Source organism: Chelmon rostratus, chromosome 14 (genome assembly GCF_017976325.1).
Source record: "Chelmon rostratus isolate fCheRos1 chromosome 14, fCheRos1.pri, whole genome shotgun sequence".
Lineage (NCBI taxonomy): Eukaryota > Metazoa > Chordata > Actinopteri > Chaetodontiformes > Chaetodontidae > Chelmon > Chelmon rostratus.
In genome coordinates, this window is record NC_055671.1 from 10,300,515 (window position 1) to 10,325,292 (window position 24,778).

Sequence of the window (24,778 nt, forward strand, 5' to 3'; positions counted from 1 at the left end):
TGGTTTGCGCGGAGCCACTCGCAGAGAAAGTGTGAAACAAGTGTCGGGAAGAGAGCAACAGATGTTTGTCGTCGATATGTGGCCGGCTGAGGAATGAGAGCAGCAGCGAGGCACCGGCGGCCCTTCCAGCGGTTCTGCTGCTGCGGAGTCGGGCTGGTCGCCGTCATTTGGCTCGCTCAGGTCATCCAGGCACCAGGTGAGACCTTAATATAGACATACAGGCTGCGCGCGCCTGCGTGCGTGCGCAATAATGATAATCCTATAGACATTCTCCGATACAGGCTGGAAAATGAATATAGTATTGATATAAAAACATAGTTTAAACATGCTGCACTTACTGATGAGTGTATAAAGTGTGCACATATTATGCATGGGGAAAATTCTAGAGGAATTTATAGACATTAATGTGAATGTTTGCCCTGAAGAGAGACAAATGCAGCGAGGTTGATCTCCTGTGTTAGAATATAGATGATCAATTATTAATCTGTATGAACATTGTATGTTGGCAAGAAAGAAGACCCATACGGAGAGCACCAATCAAAAAGGGGGAAAAATACCTTTACACAATCTAAATTAGATTAATATCAAACTGTTATTGCTCTCAACAAAGAGCTACAATCATTAAACTAGTAGAAAAATGCTGCATAATCCGTGCATTCAGAGCACAACATGTGGTGCTTTGTCTTCATTTGGACCAAAGATCCCCTCTTATCCCTGGATCCAAGTCTTCTTTTATATGGAATGGATATAGATGTGAATATACTACATACAGCGTCTGGTTCTGAGGTGCTCAGGTGGACAGATGCTGATTTCTCCATCAAAATGCATTCAAGCAGAGTTAATGTAGACTTCATTATAACATTCAGTTGTCTAAATAAGACAGAAGGCAGGTGCAGAGGTTGATTTCTGTCATAAGTATCAAGCAGTGCTGCATGTGGGACCGCTGAACCCCTGTTATTAAACGTTTGAATTTTAAAATCTTAGTTCAGTATTTCCTGATGTGACTAACCATCTCCCAGCTTCTGTCCTCCTGTTCACGCCGCGGGAAGGTGACAGTTTGCTGATTGCACGAAGCAGACACAAATTGTGGCATGTGGAAATCCAATCACTGGGGATGAGTTCAGTTATTGCAGATTCACCAGGCCTTTGTTGGACATTTCATCTTTATCTCAGGAGAACTGCTGTATGTGACTGCGGATGTCAACGGTTCATTTTTGTGGACGTGTTTGCCTGATCCCAAAATAGATTGCCTGCCCTTTTAATTTCTGTCTTTTCCCAGGCTGTCACTGGAGCTGAGCACTTGTTTTTCATTCGCCTCAATGAATTCTTGTTAAATGCAGATAAATAATAGATAAATTAATTTCATTTGTCTTGGATTGTTTACGGCACTTGTCATTCATACAGGTACAAAACATAACACAATCCCATACGCAATACATCTGACTGACGTAATCCTGATTTCCTGATTTTCCTCATGGAAAGGGGGCACAAAACATCTAAAATAAAAGCAAGTGTATTGTCGTGATTGTAACATAAATTATATGATGCACCAGTCACATCAGTATTCCTTATTAGCCAGAATGAGGTGATTTTTTTCTTGGCAGTAATTGAAGTCTGACTTAGATGCTTTAACGTCTCATCTAGCACCTAAAGGCATCACACACACACCCTCCTCCCCACAGCTCGTTATCCTCTCGCCACCTACACTGACGTGGTCACAGACTGTCACACACCCTCATCAGCTGCTCGGTGCGCAATGTAATCCCGAGTGCATCACAATGATATGAGTGAGTGAACGTTGGTTTTGTTCCGTCAGGAGCGTTCGATTTACACGTAGGTGTCATGCTAGATTTGCGTGCCGTCCTCCGCGGAAGAGTGTCCTGGTGAATGAGCCGTGTCATTAATATTTATACTTCACCTTTAAATTATGAGTGTGCCATCAACCAGAAGAGGTTTTTTGAACCAAGACCAAGGCTGCTCAACTTATAAACCACATAAAAGCACGGGGCAAAGCATGTGGTCTGCTGTTTGTAAAGGCGACAGGTGGAAAATATTACTCATACTGTAGCCTCCTGAATACCAGAGCTTTCAGGGCCATGTATGGATGTGCCGATCAACCATTCAATATCAATATCGGTCAGATTCTGGCAAAATAACCACTGGATGTCGGAAAAATAAATTAGACTGAAAGTAACACCACCAGTGTGATGAAAAACTGCAAACATTGTTGGAATAAGTGACGAAGCATGAAAAACTCCATCCACACTCAGAGAAAGCAAAGCTAATAACTGATAAATTCAGCAAATCTCTCTATTAAAGATGACTGTTTGCAAACATGAGGTTTCGATGCTGCACTGGCCAACATTTCATCTCCAAGATATTTGTCCCTCGTCTGTGCAAGCAAGAGGTGGATTTCCTCTTGATCTGTGTTAGAAAGCGCAGCGGCACTGAGTCTGACACATTAAGATCCTGTGTGTGTTCCATGATATGATGGTCTGACAGCTCACCGGACAGACCCACGTTTAGCACTGATGGGAGGTCAGATAGTTTCCAACAGGGCAAAAGTGACTAGCTTTTTAACAGCTGATATTAAAGCTGCAATAACTGATATTCTTGGTGGAAACCAATTGACGTGTTATCATCTTTTAAAGCTACAATGTGCGAGATGTGGCCAGAATTTTAGCTTACAGCATTCAAATGAACTAACATCAGCAGAAAGTGAAGAAGCTGTGCATTGTGTTGCAGAAATATCTGGTGAAGTTAGCATGCTAACCAGCTAGCACCGGCCCGTCTGGTCTTATAGCACCGCTTTAGCTCTGTTTTTGCTTCCCACCAACTCCTGAGGGAAATATCTGGCTCTTTAGCTGCTAAATGAGCCACAATGTTCAGCGGCTACTCGCCAACTTTGGCTGCCCGTCGGGCTTCCAGGACATGTGGACCGACACCAAAGCCCTAATACCTGCTTTAAGTCACTATTTGTAGAATTGGAACATTTCTCACTTTGGCGCCCCCCAGTGGGGATCCACCACGAGAGATGAATGGACTGAAAACACATTAGCTCGAACCAATTTGGCTAATTTTTCTGCAAAAATAATCTTCACATGTCGTCAGAATAACTGGAAAAATCACATCACAATTGTGCACGTTCTATAGTGTTCAGAGAGGACATGAACAGTATCTGATCTCCACTGACACTGTGGCATCTTTATTGGTATCAGAAAATAAAAAGTAGCCGTTCAAACATGAGCAACTGTGTGAGAATCCTGATTTGAGCTTTGGTTTTGCAGTTTGGGGATTTTAACTTTGAACCTGGTATTGTCTGGGCTCAGATGTTCATATAGCTGTGGTTTAGATCCCATTTAAGGTCAAATGCTCATCAGCTCTCTGTTTACTGCAACATGACACTTACTAAACATTCAGTATGAATGTCAGTGGGGGACTGCACAGTTATCTGCATGGAAATGCAGCTCAGATTATTGGAGAAATACAAATATTATTTTTATAAAGTAATATCTAAAGACTCAGGTTTCAGTCGCAGCCATGCTCACCTGCATTGCCACTATTGAGGATTTCACAGTCGGAGACATTTACTACCACAGACTGCAGCCTTGCCTCGTGGAGGCAGTGAACCTGTTTGGGGTAAGACGTGAGGAAGCCGGTCTGTCCGGTCGATGTGTGATTGACGGGATCAAATGTCTTGTTTCTGTTGAAGAAGGAGGCGACTGTGGTTTGTCCTTCCTAAAGGGAACAGATAACAATGTGTGGCTTTGGACTTTCATGTTTCAAATCACAAATTTCTTCTTTCAGGCCTTGTAAAGATCAAATAGCTGCTATTATTAAAGGATGTGCAGAAGTTACTCCATGTGGGCCGTGTCCTGCATGTGCTAGAAGATGAATTCATGGGATTTAAACAACATTAAACATTTGTCAAAATGCGATGCCGAGCTTCAGCCCGGAGGTTCCCCGCAGTCTGCGTTATTATACTGATGTGTCGACAGACGAATTACGAATGATTTATTTACACTTAACATTGCGGTATTTACACTTACCTTTTTGCACTCAGCCAGCGTGTTTACGTTGAGGAATGCTGCAGCAGGATTAAGATATTTCCAGACAAACACCACATTTCATGTTTCATCAGCTTTCATCACTGATCCTTCTGGACGCTCTTCCCTTCATGTTTACATTTTAGGCCTTTAGCAGACAGACTTATCTAGAGGAACGATCACTTTAACAGTACAGTTAGCTTAAACCACCATGGATCACCAGCATTACAAGCACCGACTAGGTCAAAAGTTAGGGTCAGAGTGAAGACAGTGTTGATAATCGCATGGAAAGTGTGGGACATTGATCTTTATGTCCAATTTAAGCACAGTTTTGTAATTGTTTTACAGCAGAGGTGGTCCACCTTTAACATTACAGAAATTAATAAGCTTTTATCAAATGGAACACTGTAGAAAAAGAGCAAACTAGCCATTTGACACAACAAATGTCTAGTATTTCATAAGCGTGGCTGTTGTTTAGGCTGTCATATACCAACTAAGTTGATCACAAGACGAGAGGCTCCAAGATCTGGGTGGTTTACCACCTCAGCTAAACAGTTTCCTGGGGCAAACGCTGCTTAGCATTAGCAATACCAGAACCCTCAAACTTACTGGAAGATATAAAGACTTGGAAAGGAATCAGAGAACCAGCTGTAATGACAACCGTCTGGGAGACAAGTAGCACATGTAGGTTGAATTTACAAATGCAAGCACAGTGAATTAGGACTTGCTAAAGTTTTATTTAAGGAGCCTATTTATGTTTAGATTAATTAAGTCATTACTGTCACATCAATAGGTTATGTATGTTGTACTTTAGTCCTGCTTGGAGCCATCGCTTTCTCGCTATTGGGGTTGCAACTAACCATGCAGGTTGAAGAATAACACGTCTTTTCGATGAATTGATTAATCATTTAGTCTGTAAACTGTGTGAAAGTGGTAATTTTCCCAGTGTGATGTGTTCAGTATGCATGTTTTGTCCACAATCAGTTACTAAAGTTCTTCGGATGTGAGAAGCTGGAACCAGCTGGTGATTAATTTTCTGAATTCTTAATCTGGAAAAATAGAAGAAGCATCATGTTTTGTTTTTTCATTTATCCTTTTCCTAATGAGAGAAGATGTGGTTTAGTTGTTGGAGACACCCAGTTATAAGTGTGAAAACGGCGCAGAGCCATCTGTGGCAGAAGCCCATTTGAATTTCACACGAGTCGAACTCCTCTTGATGCCTCAACATGAAAGCCTTCACGTCTCCTCTCAGACACGACCGCTGCCCTCGCGAAATGGGCTCATTGAGCTGTAAGGTACAAAGGGACACTACAGCGGCTGGCAATCACGAAAGGCATCGCACCGAGACACCGAGCTGCCTCATAAATAAAAGGACAGTGTGTAGTACAGAGCGCAATAACCGCCTCACTATCTCCTCGCCGCTCGTTGGAAAGATCTCTGTGGGTGGCGGCGGAGGATATCTGTATTTTTTTTTTCCTGTTGGAGAGACGATAAGACAGATCTATCTGCGGGGAGTTCCTCTGCTGTCACCGTAGTAAAGCCGTTAAATCTGAAACCCACACAGAGATCAGCTATCGAGGGATGAAATACAGAGCTGAAATACACACCATAAAGATTTCAGTGCTGATGGCTCAGGACAGCTGACTGAACATGCTGCTATCTCCCAGAGCCAGAAACATGAAACTACAGTCTGATGGTCCCCGCGTGCGTCAAAAATAACTCTGGAGACAATATGTGGATGGCGGTAGTGGCAGTAACAATGGTGAAACTACACTGAGTTTATTTTCTGAGGATTAGTGAAGACTTTTTCATTTAAAACCAAACTATCAAAACAAGAAATGGATTCAGTCATTATCATCGTTCAGCTGCAGCTTCTCACATTTGGGGTTTGGTTGCTTTTGGAGTTTTACACTGTCGGTCGGACAAAACAAGCAATTTTAATACACAACGTCTTGGAAACTAGTAGGTTTTTTAATTTTTTAAAAATATTTTTATTGGATTAATTGATTAATCATTAATGAAAAGTCTATGAAATGGCAGAAAGTAGTGAAACTCGCCCATCACAGTTTATCAAAGCTCAGGCATTGTCATGTTTTGTCTGACAGATGTTCTGTTTACTTTTATAAATACAAAGAAAAGCAGCAAATCTTACAACTGAGAGGGGAATTTGGGAATGTTTGGCATTTTTGCTTGATGATGACTGAAACAATCAACAGGTTATCCGAATAGTTTGTGATTATTTTTCTGCTGATCAACTGATCGTCCCAGTTTACACTTTTTTAACTAAAGAATTCATTGAAGGGAAGAATAGCTCATATATTAACCACTGTGAAACCAGTGTTAGTTCAGCCCTGAATCAAAGCACAGAGAGTCTGTGAGGTCTTGTAAGTGTATCTGGCTGGTTTTGCACTTAGATGACTCTGATGTTGTTTCGTAACAGAGACGGAGTCTTCCGGGCTTTTGCCAGCCGTGAATGATGGGGCACCGCGATGGAGTCGCAGGCTGATGCAGGAGTCGGACAACCAGAGCCTGGATCAGCCCCGAGCAGGTGAGTCACTCCTCTGTACCTGGATAGATGCCGTCTGTTCCTCCAGGTCAGAAGGGCAGATCCTCCCAGACTGTCTGCCACGCCTGCTTATCGTCCACGTAGGGCTCGATGTGGATAGTGTCTTCTGTCACAGCATAGATGATATTATATCACAGTATCGATAAAGGAAAACTGAGCTAGCCAAACAGAAAAGTCTGTTTTTCTAACATGTCCAGTGAATGCAACACCAGACTGACAAAGACAAGTCAACGTTATGATGAGACTGCTGTTTGTGTGTTAGAGGAGTGTTGATTCACCTCACTGATCGTTTTGGAGGCTGCAATTCATGGCGCTGTTACTGCATTGTATTAAACAGAGAGGTGTTTCTGTTACGTAGCTGACTCTGATTGATATGAATGAGGTGGGCAAAATAACAGAAACATCTATCAGGGTATGATATTGCCCATGTCTAATTCGGCATCTCATTATTTGGATTCATAAGCATCACATTGGTGAAGGGGTTCATTCGGACTCTCAGTGTGCGTGGTGTGTGCGGGCAAACAGGGACGGCAGAGTGTACCAGAGATCCGCTCTGCCTCTCCCCTGCAGGTGAACTGAAAGGTCATGCGGACGGAGCATTGTGTTAGTTGTCAGGAGTGTGTAGTCGGTGTCGGGCCTGTGCACCGAAAGACTCGAGGAGACAGACGGAGCACATGAGAGGAGGCTGCCAGAGTGAGCGTCACATTAGATTTTCTGAGGCAGCCTAGCCAAGTTGCTCTCCTTTGCTTCCCGGGTCTCGATGGCACCCTGAACAGTTTGGACAGATTCAAACAGCACTTCACGAAACTGTTGCCGAGACACCCGGCCAATCGACGGCCGTAATCAGACCTCTGTTTCTCTGGTTCCCAGGCTGATTAACTGGGCGGCTGACATGAACCACATTCATCACAGCTGACAGTTTTATTATTAAAAATTCAGATCAGAGAGGAAATCTCTTTATTGTTGCAGGGGAGAATACCACAGAGTAGATAAAATAACACTGCTGCACAATGAAAAATCTTCTGTCTTACTGACAGAATACAATTCTGTATCTTTGGATCATTTGCATTTATTCTATGACTGCGCTGATATTAGGCTGCCAGTCACAACGCTGTATTATATGCAAACCGCACAGTTATTGTCGAACCCTTAGTACAAAACTTCAGGCTTATTGTCTCAGCAATTCATGCAAATCAAGTTCTGCTAACAATATGACATGCAAATGGCCTGTTCAGACCACACTCCTAAATACCAGCTGAAGAATGCTCTGCCAGCTGAGGGTGTGCAACCTAAAAATATGCACACACAATGAATCATTTTAAGCTCTTAAAAATAGATTTAAGTGAAACACGCCTTGTTGACATCTCCGGCATGCATGTCTGCATGTGGCAGCAAAATGCACAAAAAGTCTGAGAGATTTCTGAGCACTTTCCAAACGTATTTTGTTTGTCACAGCAGTCGGGAATGATGAGCATGTCGGGCATCCTAATTAATGTTAATGTCATGTGCATCTGCCACTGGCGGTTCTTCCATATCTAAGGTTTGCACCAAGTACTTCAGAGGTGTAGCCCTGGTGTCAAGCCACATGGTGGTCAGTTATCTACTGTATGACAATAATTTTAACATTTATCGTTTCATATCATCAAATCTCTATTGTTCAATTGTTCAATCTTGAATAGATATATAATAAACAGTTCAAGCTCCTGATAATCTTATCTTATAAAATGATTCCTCAGCTCAGTGACATTACACACGGTCGACACATTACGTGCACCTCATTGTCCCGCTGGCTAACACACATCCTCTTCTGCAATGCTGCATTAAAGGTGATTTTTTTTTTCTCCACACTTGAGAGAGAAAGCGAGACTGTGTGTGTCTATCTCTCTCTCCCCACCAGCCCTCCATTTGCTCTCCATTTGTGTCTCGCTACCTGATAACACACTTAACCTTTATTGAGTTCCTGGTTTGCAAACACCTCATGATCTCTTGTAAAGACACAAGCGCACTGCGGGGTAGATGCTTCGCTGAGGCAATAAACGGGAGACGGCCGTACAAAAAGGTACAGGTAGTATAAGACACATCGGCGAGCACGGCGCCTGGCTCGGGTTGCCGCCCTCTTCCTCAGCAGGCCGCCTGACAGTGATTGCATAATCTGCAGTGTGATTAAAAAGCCTGGCCTGGACCTCGGGGGATATTATCTTGGGGATTGCACAGTAACGTCCAGCCCCAGGCTCTTCTTTCTCTCTTTTCATCCCTGCACTGCTTAACAAGATGGAGACAGTGCGACCCGCCGTCAGCTGACAAGCCTCGGAGACCGCTGTTGCTAGGCAACTGAATGCTAAATTTTGAAACCCAGACAATTCTGTCTTTCAAGCATTAAAAGTGCAAAGCAAAGAACTAAAAATAGACTGCGAGGAGAGGACGGTGGGGGCGAATGAATCCAAATGATGTAAATGAAGTAAACGGCTCGCACTGCGTGTGTGTCGTCGAGGATTGTTGATGATGATGATGTTTATTTTGGCGAGTGAGAGTCAGCTGAGAATAGTATTTTTTCCACAGCCACATCGTCGAGGTTTTTATGGGAAAGCGCTGAGAAAGAGAAGCTGGCAGATAATCTAACAGAAACTGTCTTCAGATGGAGTTGGACTGTTATCAGGGCAGTGAGATGATGGATGCCACACAAAGCAAACAGCAGTTAATTTGACCATTATTTGGATCCTGCTCGCTCGCTTCCACGTTCTGCCCACTGAAATGACATTTATGGAACAGACGGCAGAGGCGAAGGCTGAGCCTGAGCCTTAAACGCCTTGACTGTCATTAAAGAGATGTTTCGCTGTTTCCTCAGATCTTACCTTTTATTCCCTCACTCGCCGAGCTGATGGGGACGATCGGGCCGAGAGATGAAGCTACGCCTCAAGCAGTTTTTTTTTTTGTTGTTCCCTTCTGTCACTACAGTAACACGATGTTCAGCGTTTGTATTGACAGGCGAGGCGGTCGGTGCGGCGTGAAGCCCTGCTGTCGTTTCATCAGCGTCGCATTCAAACTGCCTCAAAGGAAAGCAAATCAAAGAACAAATGCATAATTGAATTTACATTACACACCTGGATGAAATATTTATTTTTTCATTCCTCATGAAAAATGCAGGCTTGTTGCAGAGTTGTGTGTGTGTGTGTGTTTCTGTGTGTGTGTGTGCGCTCGATAGGCAGAGGCCGGTTTGGTTGATGCCTGATACGACTTTACTCAGCGTGCCAGTCGATAGCGTAGCTTGACTTCAGGACACCCTGCAGCCTCTCAGATCGATAACATTACTCTGCACCGCCCACTGCCCCTTCAATCAGCGGCACTGAAGCCCCCCCACAGCAGATTGACTCACATCAGTGCTGCTTTCACTTAGTGGAGGTCTCACTTGTTATGCCTTCTGAAGACTTTGCTCTGTATTGACCTTTTACTTAAAGATCTAATCTGCAGCACAGGCTTCATCGATCTGGGCTCAGGTAAAATAAACATAATGACACAAAATTTGTCACCTGTACTCAATAATACGACAGATCTTAGTTGAAAAAGGGAGAAAACTGTGCCCTTTATGCAGTTTTCATCACTGCATTTGCTATTTGGACTTAAGACTAGAACTGTAATCTGTCATTATTATACGATCAGAGTGAGACTAAAATAAACTGGTAGCCAGATGATGCCTTGCTGCAGTTTGAAATAGGCAGAAGTGTTTTATAACTGCTATAAATGTGAAAGTGGACTCAGCTAAAAGCTTAAGCTAATAAACTTTTATATAGCAGACACTCAGCGTGTTGAGACTGTTCTTGTTTAACATGTGCCTCCTGCTTTTACAGCGCTGCAGAGTTAATATGTAAAAATGTTGCTCGCTGTTCTTTTCCTGTCACTTTTTTATTGATCTCTTCTTGACAAAGTTCAACAAAGCAAGCAAACATCCCAGCTACCTTATCCGCTCCTTAACAATGAATAAAGCCAGAATAAAGTCTTAATGAGTGACTTTCTGATGCACAAGAGAAACGGTGAAAACAAATCCAATAATGATTCGTTATCAGCCCCTCACTGTTAGACTTTCATTTAACACTCCTCCTCAGTGATCACTGCCCTGTAGCACGTATTGGAAACACTCGGCTAAAGAAGACAAAAGACATTTTATTGACCAAGTCTTTTTAATTGAGGTTTTCCATAGAAACACATGCGCTACATCTGCATTCCCAGCTGAATCTGAAGCATTGCAAACCATTGGAGAGGATCCTTTTTTTCCTAAGACTGTCCTCCTAACACAGAGCACTGAACACTGAAATATATTTTGGAGCCATATGTCCTCTTGTCTGGAAGTTGGCCAGTGTAACTCCATTACTTAAAGGAGGTGATACAAATAATCTTGATAATTAAACACTGTATCTTGTCTTGCAAAAATCCTGGAATCTTCAGTAAATAACCTGCTCAAGGCATTAAGGCATTTCTTTCCAGTCGCTCTGTATAAAGTTTACACCAATCTGGATTTAGAGCTAATCCCAGCACTATTTCAGCCATTGCATTAGTTACAAAAAATATAATATCAATTCCAGATATTAAGAAACATGGTGCTGTCCTTTTTATAGATCTGACAAAAGCATTTGATGCAGTCGATCATCCTTTTCAATATCTCTGCATCTGGCTTGATGATAAATTTCCGTCTTGTCAGCAATCTGCCTCAAAACATTGGCCTCTTTTGCAGAAACAGACCATCATTTGCTCCATGTTGCTCCATCCACTGTGCGCACGGACTGTCATTCTGCCTTCAGATTTATTGCTGATGATAGCTGTGATACTCACCATTATATCCTGTGTGATAAGGTGGATTGTTCTTCTCTGGCAGATCTATGAATCCATTGCTGGAAGCTACCGCCTTACATCTCACTGATGCTGGATTGGATCTCTGGACCCGATCAAACTCACTCAGATTTTTGGCTTATGCGTCAGGTCCCCTGAGCACGGACTGAATTTGAAAAGCCAGCCTTTTATTTTAGAGCCCCAAATTCTTGGAATGATCTCCAACACCAAATATCAGCACTCCACTAACCTACAAACAGCTTAAAACCAAACCTCCCTGCTTCACTGTGAAACCGATTTGTCTTTCTCATCTTTGTTTTGTCCTATTTATTTTCACCTTGTCTGTAACTCCACATCAGTGTAAATGAGGGCAACATTGATGATTCTTTGAGTTTAAATAAAGGCATGAAATGAAATGAATTGAAATATAATTTAGTGCTAATGGATATAAAAGTCTTCCTAGCATTTTTCTTAAGGATAGTCCAGTTCATGTCCTCCTCTTTAAAGAGAAGATCAGTGTTCCAGTGTTCTGCACCTCTTTCACATTTGCCCCGTCTCCTTCCTGCTGCACAGGAGGTGATGTCCAGTTTGTTTGCAATAGATAATAAACGTTATAGGTTTGAGGAAATATATGGAGCGTTTTACGCGTGTGGATTATTTTTTAAATAGAGTGCTGCAGCTTGCGTAGGACTGAAACAAAGATATGTGAGCTGCTGCAAAGGCTGTGACGGACAGAACTGGATCAGAGGTGAACGACTTGTGGGAGCATTTTGCAATTCTGGCAGTGAAAAGACACGAAGCACGGAGAGAAGCGATGTTAGAGGTCTGAGTACAGACACAAGAGTAACCACACATCAACGCTGCAGAACAGATCGCTACTTAATTCACTGAGGCTCACTGCTTGACCTCTCATTACGAAGCTACTGACTTTATCAAGCTGATGGCACATCTGGCTTAAATCCCTGATTCGGGAAGTTGCAGATGTGCGCTCATCTTTAACTCTGGTGTTTCAGTTTGTGGTCTGGTGTTGTGAAACCACGACATCAGAGTCCTGGCAAAGCACATTCCTGTCCAGCAGCCTTCAGCAAACCCCGTACACTGTTTCTGTCTCCATGGCGTCCTTCCCCCTCCCTCGCCCTCTCAGACCTCTCCTGAGGGTTTGTAAGGAAAAATAAATATTTTTAGAAATTGCGGTCCAGAGCTGCTGTCACTTCTCTTTTTTTTTCATTTTTCATAAACCCTAACCATGGGAAACACATATTCACCTCCCCCTTTCTCACTGTTCACGCAATTGCCTTTGGCTTCCTACTGCCACCCATGAAAAAAAAAAAAGGCAGCCCCCAGGGAGAGGGTCGCCATAGCAACTACCTTCCCCAGAGCAAGTCCTCAAAGCATCCATCTGAGCTACATGTTGCAGTCCCGCGTTTCCACCAACAGAATAACCTGAGAGTCCGTGTTTTGGGGCAGAAAGGAGACTCAGACGTTTCCAGGGCTGTTAGACAGGACACAGAGAGGAAGAAGAAGGTGAAAGAAATAAAGGCACAGGGTGAGCAACAGATGTCCAACAGCTGATCAGCCCAACGGGCCGCTTGAGAAGATGCAAACAGTGCTGCTTCGCATTCAGGCTCCCCCTTTCGTGCGATAAGATGACAGAAAGTTTACATGCTAAGCCTGGATGATTTAGTGGACGAGCCCTGCCATGCAATAACAGCTGGCACACAGAAAACAGGCCTCTTCCTCTCAGAGAGCAGAAAGCAGAGACACAGCAGCGGCCCTGCCAACCTCCTGAAACTCACTTCAAGTCCAACTTCAAAATGATGCACAACAAGCATCCAGGCAGGCGGTGCTGCGCTCTGGCACAGACACAAATGTTTAAACACCACTGCACAAACATTTACATTTTCCAGCTGAACATAGCCAAATTACTGCCCCCTCCTCAGGACCATATGGCCTCCTCCTCCTCCTCTCTCTCTGTCTCTGACACATCAGCGTCAAAGATCAAATCTCATATCCCCGATCACAAGGGACCCTCTCTTAATCCACGCAGCCTGTTGTTCAGTTTCCATGCAGCCGCGGTGCAGCGTGCATCGTGACGGCTGCTCTGAGCTCATTGTGTGCTTGTCGAGCCACAGTTGTCTCACACAGCAGAAGAGCTATTAATAGCCCCATGCTCCCCAGTCGTTTAAATTCATCCAGCTCGGCTCAGAGTTGTAAATTGGAGCCGTACCACACTCTCGAGGCTCCCTTTTGTAACGTCGAGGGAACAGAGGCAGGCTTAGCTGTCATTAACCGCTTGTTTTCTGCTACACTCGAGGAAGGACAGGAAGCAGCTGCCAGTTTCACTTCCTGTCTCACTCTTCAGCGCGGGACAAACTCTGCGTCTGCATGGTGATGTCGTGGGTCGTACCACTTCCGAAAGAAAGTCTGAAGTTAAGACACACAGGATGATAACACAGAGTTTTAATCATGACTTCTGTTCTTTATCTCTTTGAGTTCATTTTGAAAGGACAGGATGTCATTAAAGATGGTGACACATTCAGAAACAAGAAAGGAGCAAATGTTAATGGAAGGAAACCTTATGTAATGATTTATTCCCTGAATTTATAGCAAAACAATTTGCATGCTTTGTTGTCAAATACAAACATATGCCTCACTGACAGACTATTTGTGCTCTATCATTTTACTTTTTTCAGTAAATTCATGTTGATGCCTTGCTGCTTTTGAGAGGAAAAAGAAATGACCTCAGAAATCAAACATATCTTTCAGTTGTTTATCATCATGTCTGTCCCACTCGCAGCCATCCATGAGTTTCCAGAAGACATCTTTACCAAGGAGCAGAGGAAGAAAGGGGCCGTGCTCCTGCATACACTCTGTGTGAGTATTTCACTCAAGACCGCCTGAAATCTGCATCTTCTTCTCTCTTTGTTTACGTCTTGACTGACTCATCACGCTAAGATCTGACATCATCGTAAGCAGCATACATTACAAACTAAGGGCTATGAAATTAATGTCTTTTATAAAGAAGGACAGTGTGTGTGTATGTGTCCCTCCTCTCTCTCCAGGCCATCTACATGTTCTACGCTCTGGCCATCGTCTGTGATGACTACTTCGTCCCTTCCCTTGAGAAAATATCTGAGGTGAGGAAGGGGCATCAACCAGTCTTCATATCTAATTTTCATAATTTAACACGTTATTATTTGATTCATCTTATTTTGATCCCATCTGTTTTTTATCTTTCAGAACCTGCAGCTCAGTGAAGATGTGGCCGGGGCGACATTTATGGCTGCAGGAAGCTCTGCTCCAGAGCTCTTCACCTCTCTTATTGGTTAGTAGCCCAGCCAATCAAGACCAAGTAACAGTTGTGGCAGGTATAAAAAAGGCACGCCAAAATTAGTTTTCACTTATCCATGATGTTTTATCAGAAAAAAGCTGGAATTTGAAAAGCTATGCAGTGCCAAAGTCATCCAGGAGATGTCAGCAGAGAGGTTTTCTAAAACCTCTGAAGGGATTTTCTGTGTCCTTATTCCTTTTGGGTATTTTCTTGGACATTGGTGACTAAGAGCTGGATGGCGTGTGCTTCTCTCTCTCTGTGTGTGTGTGTGTGTGTGTGTGTGTGTGTGTGTGTGTGTGAATAAAAAAGTAAAAATGAGAGTTTACGTCAGCAGGAGATGACAGACTGCAGGGATTTTATCTGACCTGAAACCAAACAAAGCCAGACACTAAATGCACACATATGACTTCCTCCCCTCTGTGTCACCCACCCTTAGGCGTCTTCATCACTAAAGGAGACGTCGGAGTCGGCACGATCGTCGGCTCGGCTGTCTTCAACATCCTGGTCATCATCGGCCTGAGTGGGATCTTTGCGGGCCAGGTAGGAAGAAGCTTCCCCCAACATCTTGCGTGCAGTTGTTCCCGAGCGTCTGAACACTAACATTTCACACGTCCGCAGACGGTGGTCCTAACATGGTGGTCCCTTTTCAGAGATTCCTCCTACTACATCCTCTCTGTAGTGACGCTCATCATGGTGAGATGTGCTTTTTATCAAAGTAAATGATGTCTGTTGAGCTCTTATTCCTCCATAATGTGTTCTGAAGAATCTATTTTTTTTCTCTTTGTAGGTGATCTATGATGCCAGAGTTGTCTGGTGAGTTCACACACCTTGAATTCTGTGCTTTAGAAAACACCAGTTATTTTACACTGTTTTGACAGATATTAGCTGCACAAATTAATGAATGAATGAATTTATCTTTGGGTCTGAACTTGTTTGAAAGGTCTTGGATAACACACGATACAGTCGGCAGACGAGGAGCTGACATTTCTGTCAACGTTCACTCACATGCACGTTGTTTTCACACTGATGAGAATTATTGAAAATGTCACTTTTACAAAAGAAAATTTCATTTTTACTATTCCAGTAAAAATGCGCTGAATGTATCCGACTCTCTGAATAACATTCACTGTGGCAGTGGTGGAAAGTAAATTTCCTCAAGTACTGTACTCAATAACAATTTAGAGGTACGTTACTATATAGTAAGAGTATATCCATTTTCTACTACGTAATGCTTGTACACCATGAAATTTCAGAGGCAAACTGCACTTTTTACTCCACTACATTCATTTCAAACCTTTATAGTTGCTAGTTACTTGCAGATTCAGATAATAATATAAAATGCAATAGTACAATATAGAAAATAACAGATTATGATGTATTATTAAAGACTAAGACAATTCACATGCAACCATAGCAGTAGTATATATGTAGTAAAAACTGTGAAAGCAGGACTCCTACTTGTATTTGTACACTTTAGTTTTTATACTTTTCCTTCAGTAATGTATCTGAGTACTTCTTCCCCCACTGCAGTATTGACAGAGCACATTTCCACAGTAGCATAGAAGCAATTTAAAATCTGCTGGTGTGTCATCAGCGGCAGCCGGTGCACATGTGATCAGTGATTTGGAGCTTAGTTGTTGGATTGATTTGGGAATATCTGTTCGGTTGATTTCTTTTCCTTCTCAACAGGCTTGCGTGCAGCTCTTGATGCCTTTGTAGCTTCTTAGCCTTTGAACCTTTTTCTATTCAGTTAACCTGAGGTTAAAAAAAGGCTTTCAGTTGTTGCATGTGCCAGTGGTTTTAATGAAAGAGTGGATTTATTCGTGGACTTAATGTTGGATGTAGCAGTGGACTCCAGTGAAATACGGCAGGCAGTTTATTGAATCGTAGCGTGCCAAGCTGAGGTCGTCCTGGTGTATTTCACCTCACCAATCTTCTTCTCAATACACTGACTTTGCCAAATCACTGCACGCTCAGACTGATGAGATGCGAGTCTGCACATGTGCAGCAGTGGTCATCGAGCATCTATCCAACACTGTTAGTGCTGTGTTTGTATTCGATGAGGATGAATATATAAGCTCTGCTAAAGGCAGTTCATAAACAGGGGCTCCAGCATTAAGCCTCTGGAAACTTGGTATTTCCATAACAGAAACTCATCTGGCCTGCTTCATGAGGACTTTGTCGGTGTGGACAGTGCTCGCACCACGAGACCCAAAAAGATAAAACTTTATTAATCCCACACCGGGGAAATTAAGTAACACACTTCGATTCATGTTACTAAATTCTGATTGATTGCACAGAAACATGTCACTTTTTTCAACTGAACCACGTTCAATCCAAACCAGCGAAAAGACAAGAATTAAAACACAAATTCAGGCGTTCGTCATGTGAAATAACCAAACCTGATGCAGGAACACATTGTTCATATGAAGACACTGATAGAGAAAATAGGTTTTCAGACCTTTAAAACATTAGAATTTTGAAATTAGAAAATTTTACTTTTTTTAATTGGCTTAATTATCAGAAATAATTGATAGAAATAAAGCAGATTATGAAGATTTTGTCAGCGCAGATAACTAGAACTTATCCTCCATAAAACCATCCTTTGTATTTATTTATTTACTTATATTTAATCCACTTTGTCCACACATTTAACCTGACATAAGAAGTTGCAGTACCACTGTCATTGCAGTATGATTAAAGCAAGGTTAAAGGTTATCTTTGTATACTCTGTTATATTTGATGTTTTGTTCACTCACAGTGCAAACACAAGCTTTGTGGCTCTGTGGTGTTTCACACCAAACTGACACTAATGTGCTCCTTGCTGTGCAGGTGGGAGTCCCTGCTCCTCATGACCATGTATGGAGTCTACATTTTAATAATGAAGTAAGTTTATTAAAAGACCAAATCAGTCATCACGCCTCCACACAAAGGACACACCGTGTTTATTGTATTTACTGTAAGGATGTAAGCAAACAGTATCTGATTGGTTGCAGGTTCAACTCCCAGATTCTGGCATTCGTGACGATTCAGCTCAGGAGCGGCAGGCCATGCAGCCCCGGATCAGAGGAACACAGGGAAGACAAGGCGGGAGAGGACGCCTCCGCTTGCAACACCTCCATGGTGCTTCTCAACAAAGGTCAGCAGGCGTTAGAATAATCCTCTCGTCTTTGCAGCTTTGTGTCCGCTCGTTGCTCTCAAAGTCATAAATCAAACCTCTTCACAGGCCAAGCCCACGGTCAGGAGGCTCCTCCTGTCATCATGGTGGATGAGCTCCTCATCCTCAACCCCCACAAGCTGTCCTTCTCTGACGCCGGCCTGCGTGTCATGATCACCCCCCACTTCTCGCCCCGCACCAGGCTCTCCATGGCAGGACGCGTGCTCATCAGTGAGGTATTTGGCGCACAAGTCAAACGCATGCACATCTTTGTCGGAGCTCTGCAACCAAAGCTTCCCGCTCTCCTCTCGCAGAGACAGAGGCTGATCCAGAGTTCGAGGAACCAGCGGGACGGCGAGGCCGGCCCCGGGTCACGAGGGGGGTCAACCAGCAACAGCCTGAAGAGGACGGGCTCCTGCAGTCTGGAGAACGGGGGCAGGGGACCCGGGACAGGAGACGCCGAGTCGGGAGACAAGATGGGGGTCGAGGTGTGCCAGCCAGAGGAGGAAGAGGATGATGAAGATGGCATTTTCAGTCCTGTGCGCATACCAGGTGAGGAAGATCCATCACTAACAGATGTAACTGAACCTGTAATGGGGTTTTTTTTTTCGTTTTTGTTTTGATGGGCAGATGTGGTATAATGTTATAGCATTCTCTGTATGTATTCTGTTGCTTTTTTTCTGTATTATTTTTGAACAAAACTTCATTAGAAATTCTCACATGAGCAAACTTCCTTTCTTGGTTGACAAAAGTCCCAAAACTACACGATTAAAATCCACCACGTGACCGACTTCCTGCTCCTCACAGGCAGCTGCTGTGCGCGGGTGAAGTGGGTGATCACGTGGCCTCTGGGCCTCCTGCTCTACTGCACTGTGCCTAACTGTATTCTGCCACGCTGGCACCGCTGGTTCATGGTCACCTTTGTGGCCTCCACCCTGTGGATCGCTGTCTTCTCCTACCTCATGGTGTGGATGGTAAGGAGGCACAATGACAGAGAACTGATCACAGATGCTCCAGGTGGCTGTTGGTCAACAGCGTGTCCATGAAATGCACATTAATATATTAAATACAAAGCAGAAGCCAGTTGGAAAGTTTGCGTCCTAATGTTTCAGGTCACCATCATCAGCTACACACTAGACATCCCAGACTACATCATGGGCATCACCTTCCTGGCTGCTGGAACCAGCGTGCCAGACTGCATGGCAAGTCTGATTGTAGCTCGACAAGGTAAGACAGCGCCTTTTGCCCGTTGTCTCTCTGTGGTGCTTCAGTTCAACGTTTCCCTGTCACGTCTCTTTTCAGGCATGGGGGACATGGCAGTGTCTAACTCCATAGGCAGCAATATCTTTGACATCCTGCTGGGTTTGGGTTTCCCCTGGGCTTTGCGTACCCTTGTGGTGGACCACGGATCATCAGTATGCATTCATACCCTTCAATACCAGTCTCTTTTTGTGTGTGTGTGTGTGTGTGTGTATGTTATCCAAACTGAGATTTTGTGTTCTTACTTCTGATGATGGTCATAAAATTGTGATGCCTCCTCGTCCTCCTCCGCAGGTCTTCATAAATAATAAAGGACTGGTGTATTCTGTCATCCTGCTGCTGGCATCTGTGTTTCTGACGGTGAGGAAACACTGCGACGTACCAAACTTTGCATAGTTGTTTTAATATCCATTGTCACTATGCAAAATAATTCAGTAGAGGTTGATTTGTAATTTATACCTGGACATTACTAGTCATTAGTTCAGGGCAAAAATGTTTCTTAAATCATTTTTTCTTATATTTGAGGCTTAAATGATATTAAAACTGATATATTGGCAGGGTGATAGAGTCAACCTCCAGGTTCTGTTGTAGAAGTTGCAAAACCTCAGTCAGTCAAATCCCTTCATCAACAGTATGTATGTTGCAGTATGTTGTGTTGTTAATTCAATAGCTCTGTTTTTAGTGGCTTTTAATAAATCCAGAAAGACACTTTGCATTGAGGTAGAGGAGCTTGCGGAACAGAAGCCAGCCCAGACATGCCGATATGAGTTTGGCTCTTATTATCAGCTGATTAAAGCTCATCACACACACGCTGATACTGACGTATATGTTGGCTCATGTGGCTGATACACTGTGGAATAACACGGTGGAGCAGCTAATGAACCGGATCTTTCCCTCAGAGTAAAACAGGGAAAGGGAGAGGGAATGTTGGATTTACATACACCTGTCAGGTGGCCAGAAGCGTGAATCCAAATTCATGCCAACATTGCTCCGTATCTGCTGTCTGTTTTAATAGTTAAGTTTATGGCAGTGGTGCTTTGTTGTACTTCCTGCCAAGGAGCTAAAGAGTAAATAAATGCAGGTTTAAGGGAAAAGGGTGTAACTGTTGTTGTGGCTCGTTCTCACCACTGTCTCCCTGCTTTCAGGTGATGAGTGTTCACCTGAACCACTGGAGGCTGGATCGGCGTCTGGGTCTGGGCCTGCTGTTTCTCTATGCCATCTTCCTGCTCTGCTCCATCTTCTTCGGGCAGATGTGAGGCCTTAAGGTCAAAGGTCAACCCTGTCAGACGACATGCTGAGTACCTACCTTCCTACCACACGTCCTCTTTCCTGAAGCCAAAAAGAAAAAAAAAAGTAGAGTAACAGCGTTGTTTCGTTCCTCGTGAGAGTTTTCTGTGCACCTCGTTCGGGTGAGACTGTGCACGTGCAACCACACAAATACACACCGACTCTTTCATCAATAGCACAGCTTTCTCCTGTTAGTACAGTCTAGTGTTTGAAAGCAGTCCGTCTTCTAACTATCCAACTGGGTGACTTATCAGAAAATGTAATGACGTGGCAGATGGAAGCCTTAAGCAACAACATGAAACAGGAAGTGACATCACAAAAAATGTGATCAAGGAAACAAATTGTTCTGGTCCTCATCAGCTAGGTTGTTGCATAATGTTGTGGCTTTGTAACAGCTTGCTAATATTTTACTGATAATTATATACCATATAATTATTATTACTATAAACCATGTAATTATTATATGCTAAAATTTCACCCATAACAACTTTGGCATTACATTTTATGTCTTTTTATTTTTGAATATACAACAGTTGATCTCGCCTTTTCTACCAACCTTATTTGTCAAAAGCTTTAGTTTTAGAAAAGTTACCTCCTGTTAAAACGTGCACCAGCCAAATAACACACTGCAGATCGTACCTGCTTCTTCTTCCTACTTATTTAAAAAAACAAAAAACAAATGATAAATCACTATTTCATTAAAGCAATAAGCCATTAGAAGTTTAGTATACTGTTTTGTAGGCTCAGTTTAGTTGTTTAAATTAGTTTTAATTGTCTAAAAGCACAAATTTAGGCTTATACTTATAACTCATAAATGATGCCAATGACACAACTGTCTCGTTCCTTTAGGGACTGTTGCTTCTTCTCACTGCAGCTCTTTTCATCCGAGTCTCACTTATTTATATTGTTAATGTTCGTGTCCTCTGACCTGCTGCAGCCGAGCTCCGGCTTGTTGAATTCAACGACAGCACAGCAAAAAGAAGTTTTTTATAATAGAGAGCGGGTTCATCAGCCTGCGTCTCCTCTGCACATGTTGTCTCCCATTAGTTTCTGCTGGTGAGGATTGTTCAGTATGCATCTGGCGTCACTAATCAGTCTGAGCAGGATATGCACAAGAAGACAGCTGCGGCTGTGATTTACAGCACAGGGAATCGAGCGTGAATTAAGTTACCTGAAAGATTGATGGAATTTATATATATATATAACATGTTATGTTTTAGTTTCTATCTCAACTATATAAACTTTAGGTTAAAAGGTTGAAATGTTTCTCTCACAGACGTAAAAAAAAATGGTACTTTAATCTGCCATGTCATGCTTGGTTAATATTGTCTGCTGGCCTTAGGTTTGAATACCCCTGTATGTTTTGAATGTACACCCTGGCTGACTTTACAATTAGTGTGGAAATATTTACATGCATTAAAATGTAGCAGGCAGAACTGAATTACAGCCTCTGAACAGGCGGTGAGGTACTTTAATCCCACAACAAAGGACACTGTGTGTGTGTGTGCGTGCCTGTGTGCGTGCGTGTCGGTGTTCTTGTGTGTGTGTTCGTGTGTGTGTGTCAGAAGACTTTTAGAACAGAAACACTGATATGAAAATGCACATTATTGTGACAATATTTTGAAGATTTTGCCTCACTGCTCCTAAGCAAGTATTGGTACATCTTAATGTACGTACAGAGATTAACTAGTGTTACAGTATTTTTAGAGGTCTTATTACTATGAAATCTAATATATAATGTACGTGTATGAGCATCACAAACTTTGATGACTTTGAGTGCAGGCTAGTTGTAATACTCCACGTTTTAGGTACGACAATCGATGTTTGTATTGTTTCTTGTATATTTTATGAGATTATTTCCCCTTGGTGGAACATTTTCCCACACTCCAATCAGGACAGAAGCCGCACATTATACACACACACACATACATGTATTGTATGTGTGTGTGTGTTACGAATAATGCTGCATATTCCACATTCATACACTTCTGCTGCTCCTCTGTCCTTATGTAGAAATTAGCTATTTGGACATGTTTGGATAATACGTTGCATTCAAGGCTAAATGTTCCACCAAATCCGGGCAAATTGTTTTGTCTTCTCTTCAAATGGCTGTATAATTATTATCATTGTCTAGTTGACAATATTTTTACTGTTTGTAAATGTTAAATAATTTACATAGTTTTACAATAATGAATGTCTGACAGACTAGTTTTGTGGCGTTTTTGATATTTAAAAAAAAAAAACATAATGTAAGCCTACTTGTGAACTATTGTAACAGAATGAATGCATTTTTTGTCCGCTTGTTTAGTGGAATATGAAGGCTGTAATGTGAGACTAGCACTCCGTTTATTATAAATTCAGTTGCAGTTGTGTCTTAAAATCTTCTCAGCACTGAGATTTTCTTTTTTTTTCAGTATTGATCCACTGACACACAGACAATAAAGCTCTGGTTTACAGGTTTAAATGAAGCAAACAAAACGCACAACAAAATGCTTTTTAAAAGGTTTTAAAGAATGGATGGAATTCAAATTTGTGAATGTAAAAGCAGCTAATCTGAGTTTTTCCTGTTAGTTGAAATATGTTTTCACTTCAAACTGAAGTAGTTTATTAAAAACCATTCACACCTTTTAAATTTCTTTAGGAATCTCAGTGTATAATGTAGTCAAATGTTTCTAACAAAATGCAGAAGAAATACACTTAATTGAAATGCCTTTTCCTACTAAATTGCCTCAAAAACATTTTCTCATCTACTGTATTATTCATACTTTGTGTTTTAGAGTTTAAAAGTGGGGCGACATTTAGACATATTTGATCAGATCTGCTCAAAAGTCGTGGCAGGAGGTTTTGACATCAGATCCCATTGGTGCATCTTAATGTGTGACGGATGTGCTGTTAAAACGTGATAATCATCCTTTGACCGCCCACGTCCCAAACAGAACAGCAGATACTCTTCCACACTCATAGGCAGCTTGTTCCAATACCTACTGCTTACCCAGAAGACTGTTAATTAGTGCTGAAAAGATTACTCAGTTACTCGAGTATTTGATTAATGGGAAAATTAATCAACAACTATCCAGATAATGAATTGTTTGAGACTTTGATCAGGTAAAGAACGCTCACTGCTTACAGCCGCTCACACATGAGGATTTGCTGCTGTTCTCTTTGGAACGGCTAGTCGAGCAAAACAGCTGTCATACTGCCGCGTGCCATGGAGATGACACTTTATACTGTTTTCTGCCATTTTATGGACTGACCAATCAGGTGGAAAAGATGAATAGCGATGAAAGTGAAAGATGATTTTTTTTTTTTTTGTATTTGTTTTTGCGTTCTCTGAGGTAGAAACTGTGTCTGTGTATCCTCACTATCTTCATCCTTATTAAACATCCTCATCAACCGCAACCATCAGTAACTAATTGTGTTTTGCCAGAAGATGATTCACAGCAGTTTTCAGACTGTTCTGTCACTCAGCTGCCAGGAGTCTCTGCTGGAAACGCTTGTATTCAGATCCTGTAGTGATCTCGTTACGCTGAGTCATGGCTACAGAGCACCGAACCAAACAAATGAACTCCAGTACCTGTTGTGCTTTCCCAGCAGTCAAAGAATCATCTGTTTATTCCGCTGTGATGTTGGAGGTAGATGTTTTAGAGTATAAATTTATTGCGTAGAGGTCATACGGGATCATAGAAGACTGTTGTATCTTGAGTCCAATAAAAAAAAAAAACTGTGCAATAACAATTCATCTCTTTCACCTGTTGTTTTCTGTAGGCAGCCATGATAGTGACTGGACTGAGGTGCAGCTGCAGACATCAGCTGAATCATTATGAAGATGGGTTAGTCCATGACTGCCATCTAATGGAGTATACCTGAAAAAGCATTTTTTCCTGCCATGTCGTACAGTATAATACATACAGTAACATGTATAACAATCTTAAAAGATAGAAAATAAGCTAAAATGGATATGATAAATAATCCCAAATTGAATTTTACTAAAATGGAGTGTAGAATAGAAAAGTCAGACGTGGAGTTCTCTGGGAGGTTTGTGGTGTAGAAAAGCTGAGTGCTGCTTCTCTGTGTTTAGTTTAGACTCTGGGGACAGTAAGCAGGTCTGTCCCAGACCATCTGGCAGGTGCTGGCGGTTCATAACGGAGCAGCAGATCAGAAATGTATCTTGGCCGTAAGCCTCTCGTGCTTCATAAACCAACAGTTGTATCTTCAAGAAGACTCTCTGACAAACAGCCAGTATAAATATATGAGACCCGGACTCACGTGATCCACTATGCTGGTCTCAGTGCAGGGAGTTTTTTGGACCT

At 42.4% G+C, this 24,778-nt stretch overlaps 1 protein-coding gene across 1 annotated transcript; it reads left to right on the forward strand.

Moving 5' to 3' along the window:
- Positions 1-24,165, forward strand: LOC121616938 (sodium/potassium/calcium exchanger 3). Its single transcript, XM_041951832.1, has 17 exons — positions 1-196; positions 6,487-6,594; positions 14,231-14,307; positions 14,496-14,570; positions 14,674-14,758; positions 15,201-15,304; positions 15,383-15,457; positions 15,552-15,577; positions 17,597-17,650; positions 17,761-17,903; positions 17,991-18,157; positions 18,236-18,473; positions 18,729-18,895; positions 19,034-19,148; positions 19,224-19,336; positions 19,476-19,541; positions 20,327-24,165. Exons 1-17 carry the CDS (start codon positions 94-96, stop codon positions 20,435-20,437), a joined length of 1,827 nt encoding a protein of 608 aa, XP_041807766.1. The 5' UTR covers positions 1-93; the 3' UTR covers positions 20,438-24,165.
- The last annotated feature ends 613 nt before the right edge of the window (positions 24,166-24,778 follow it).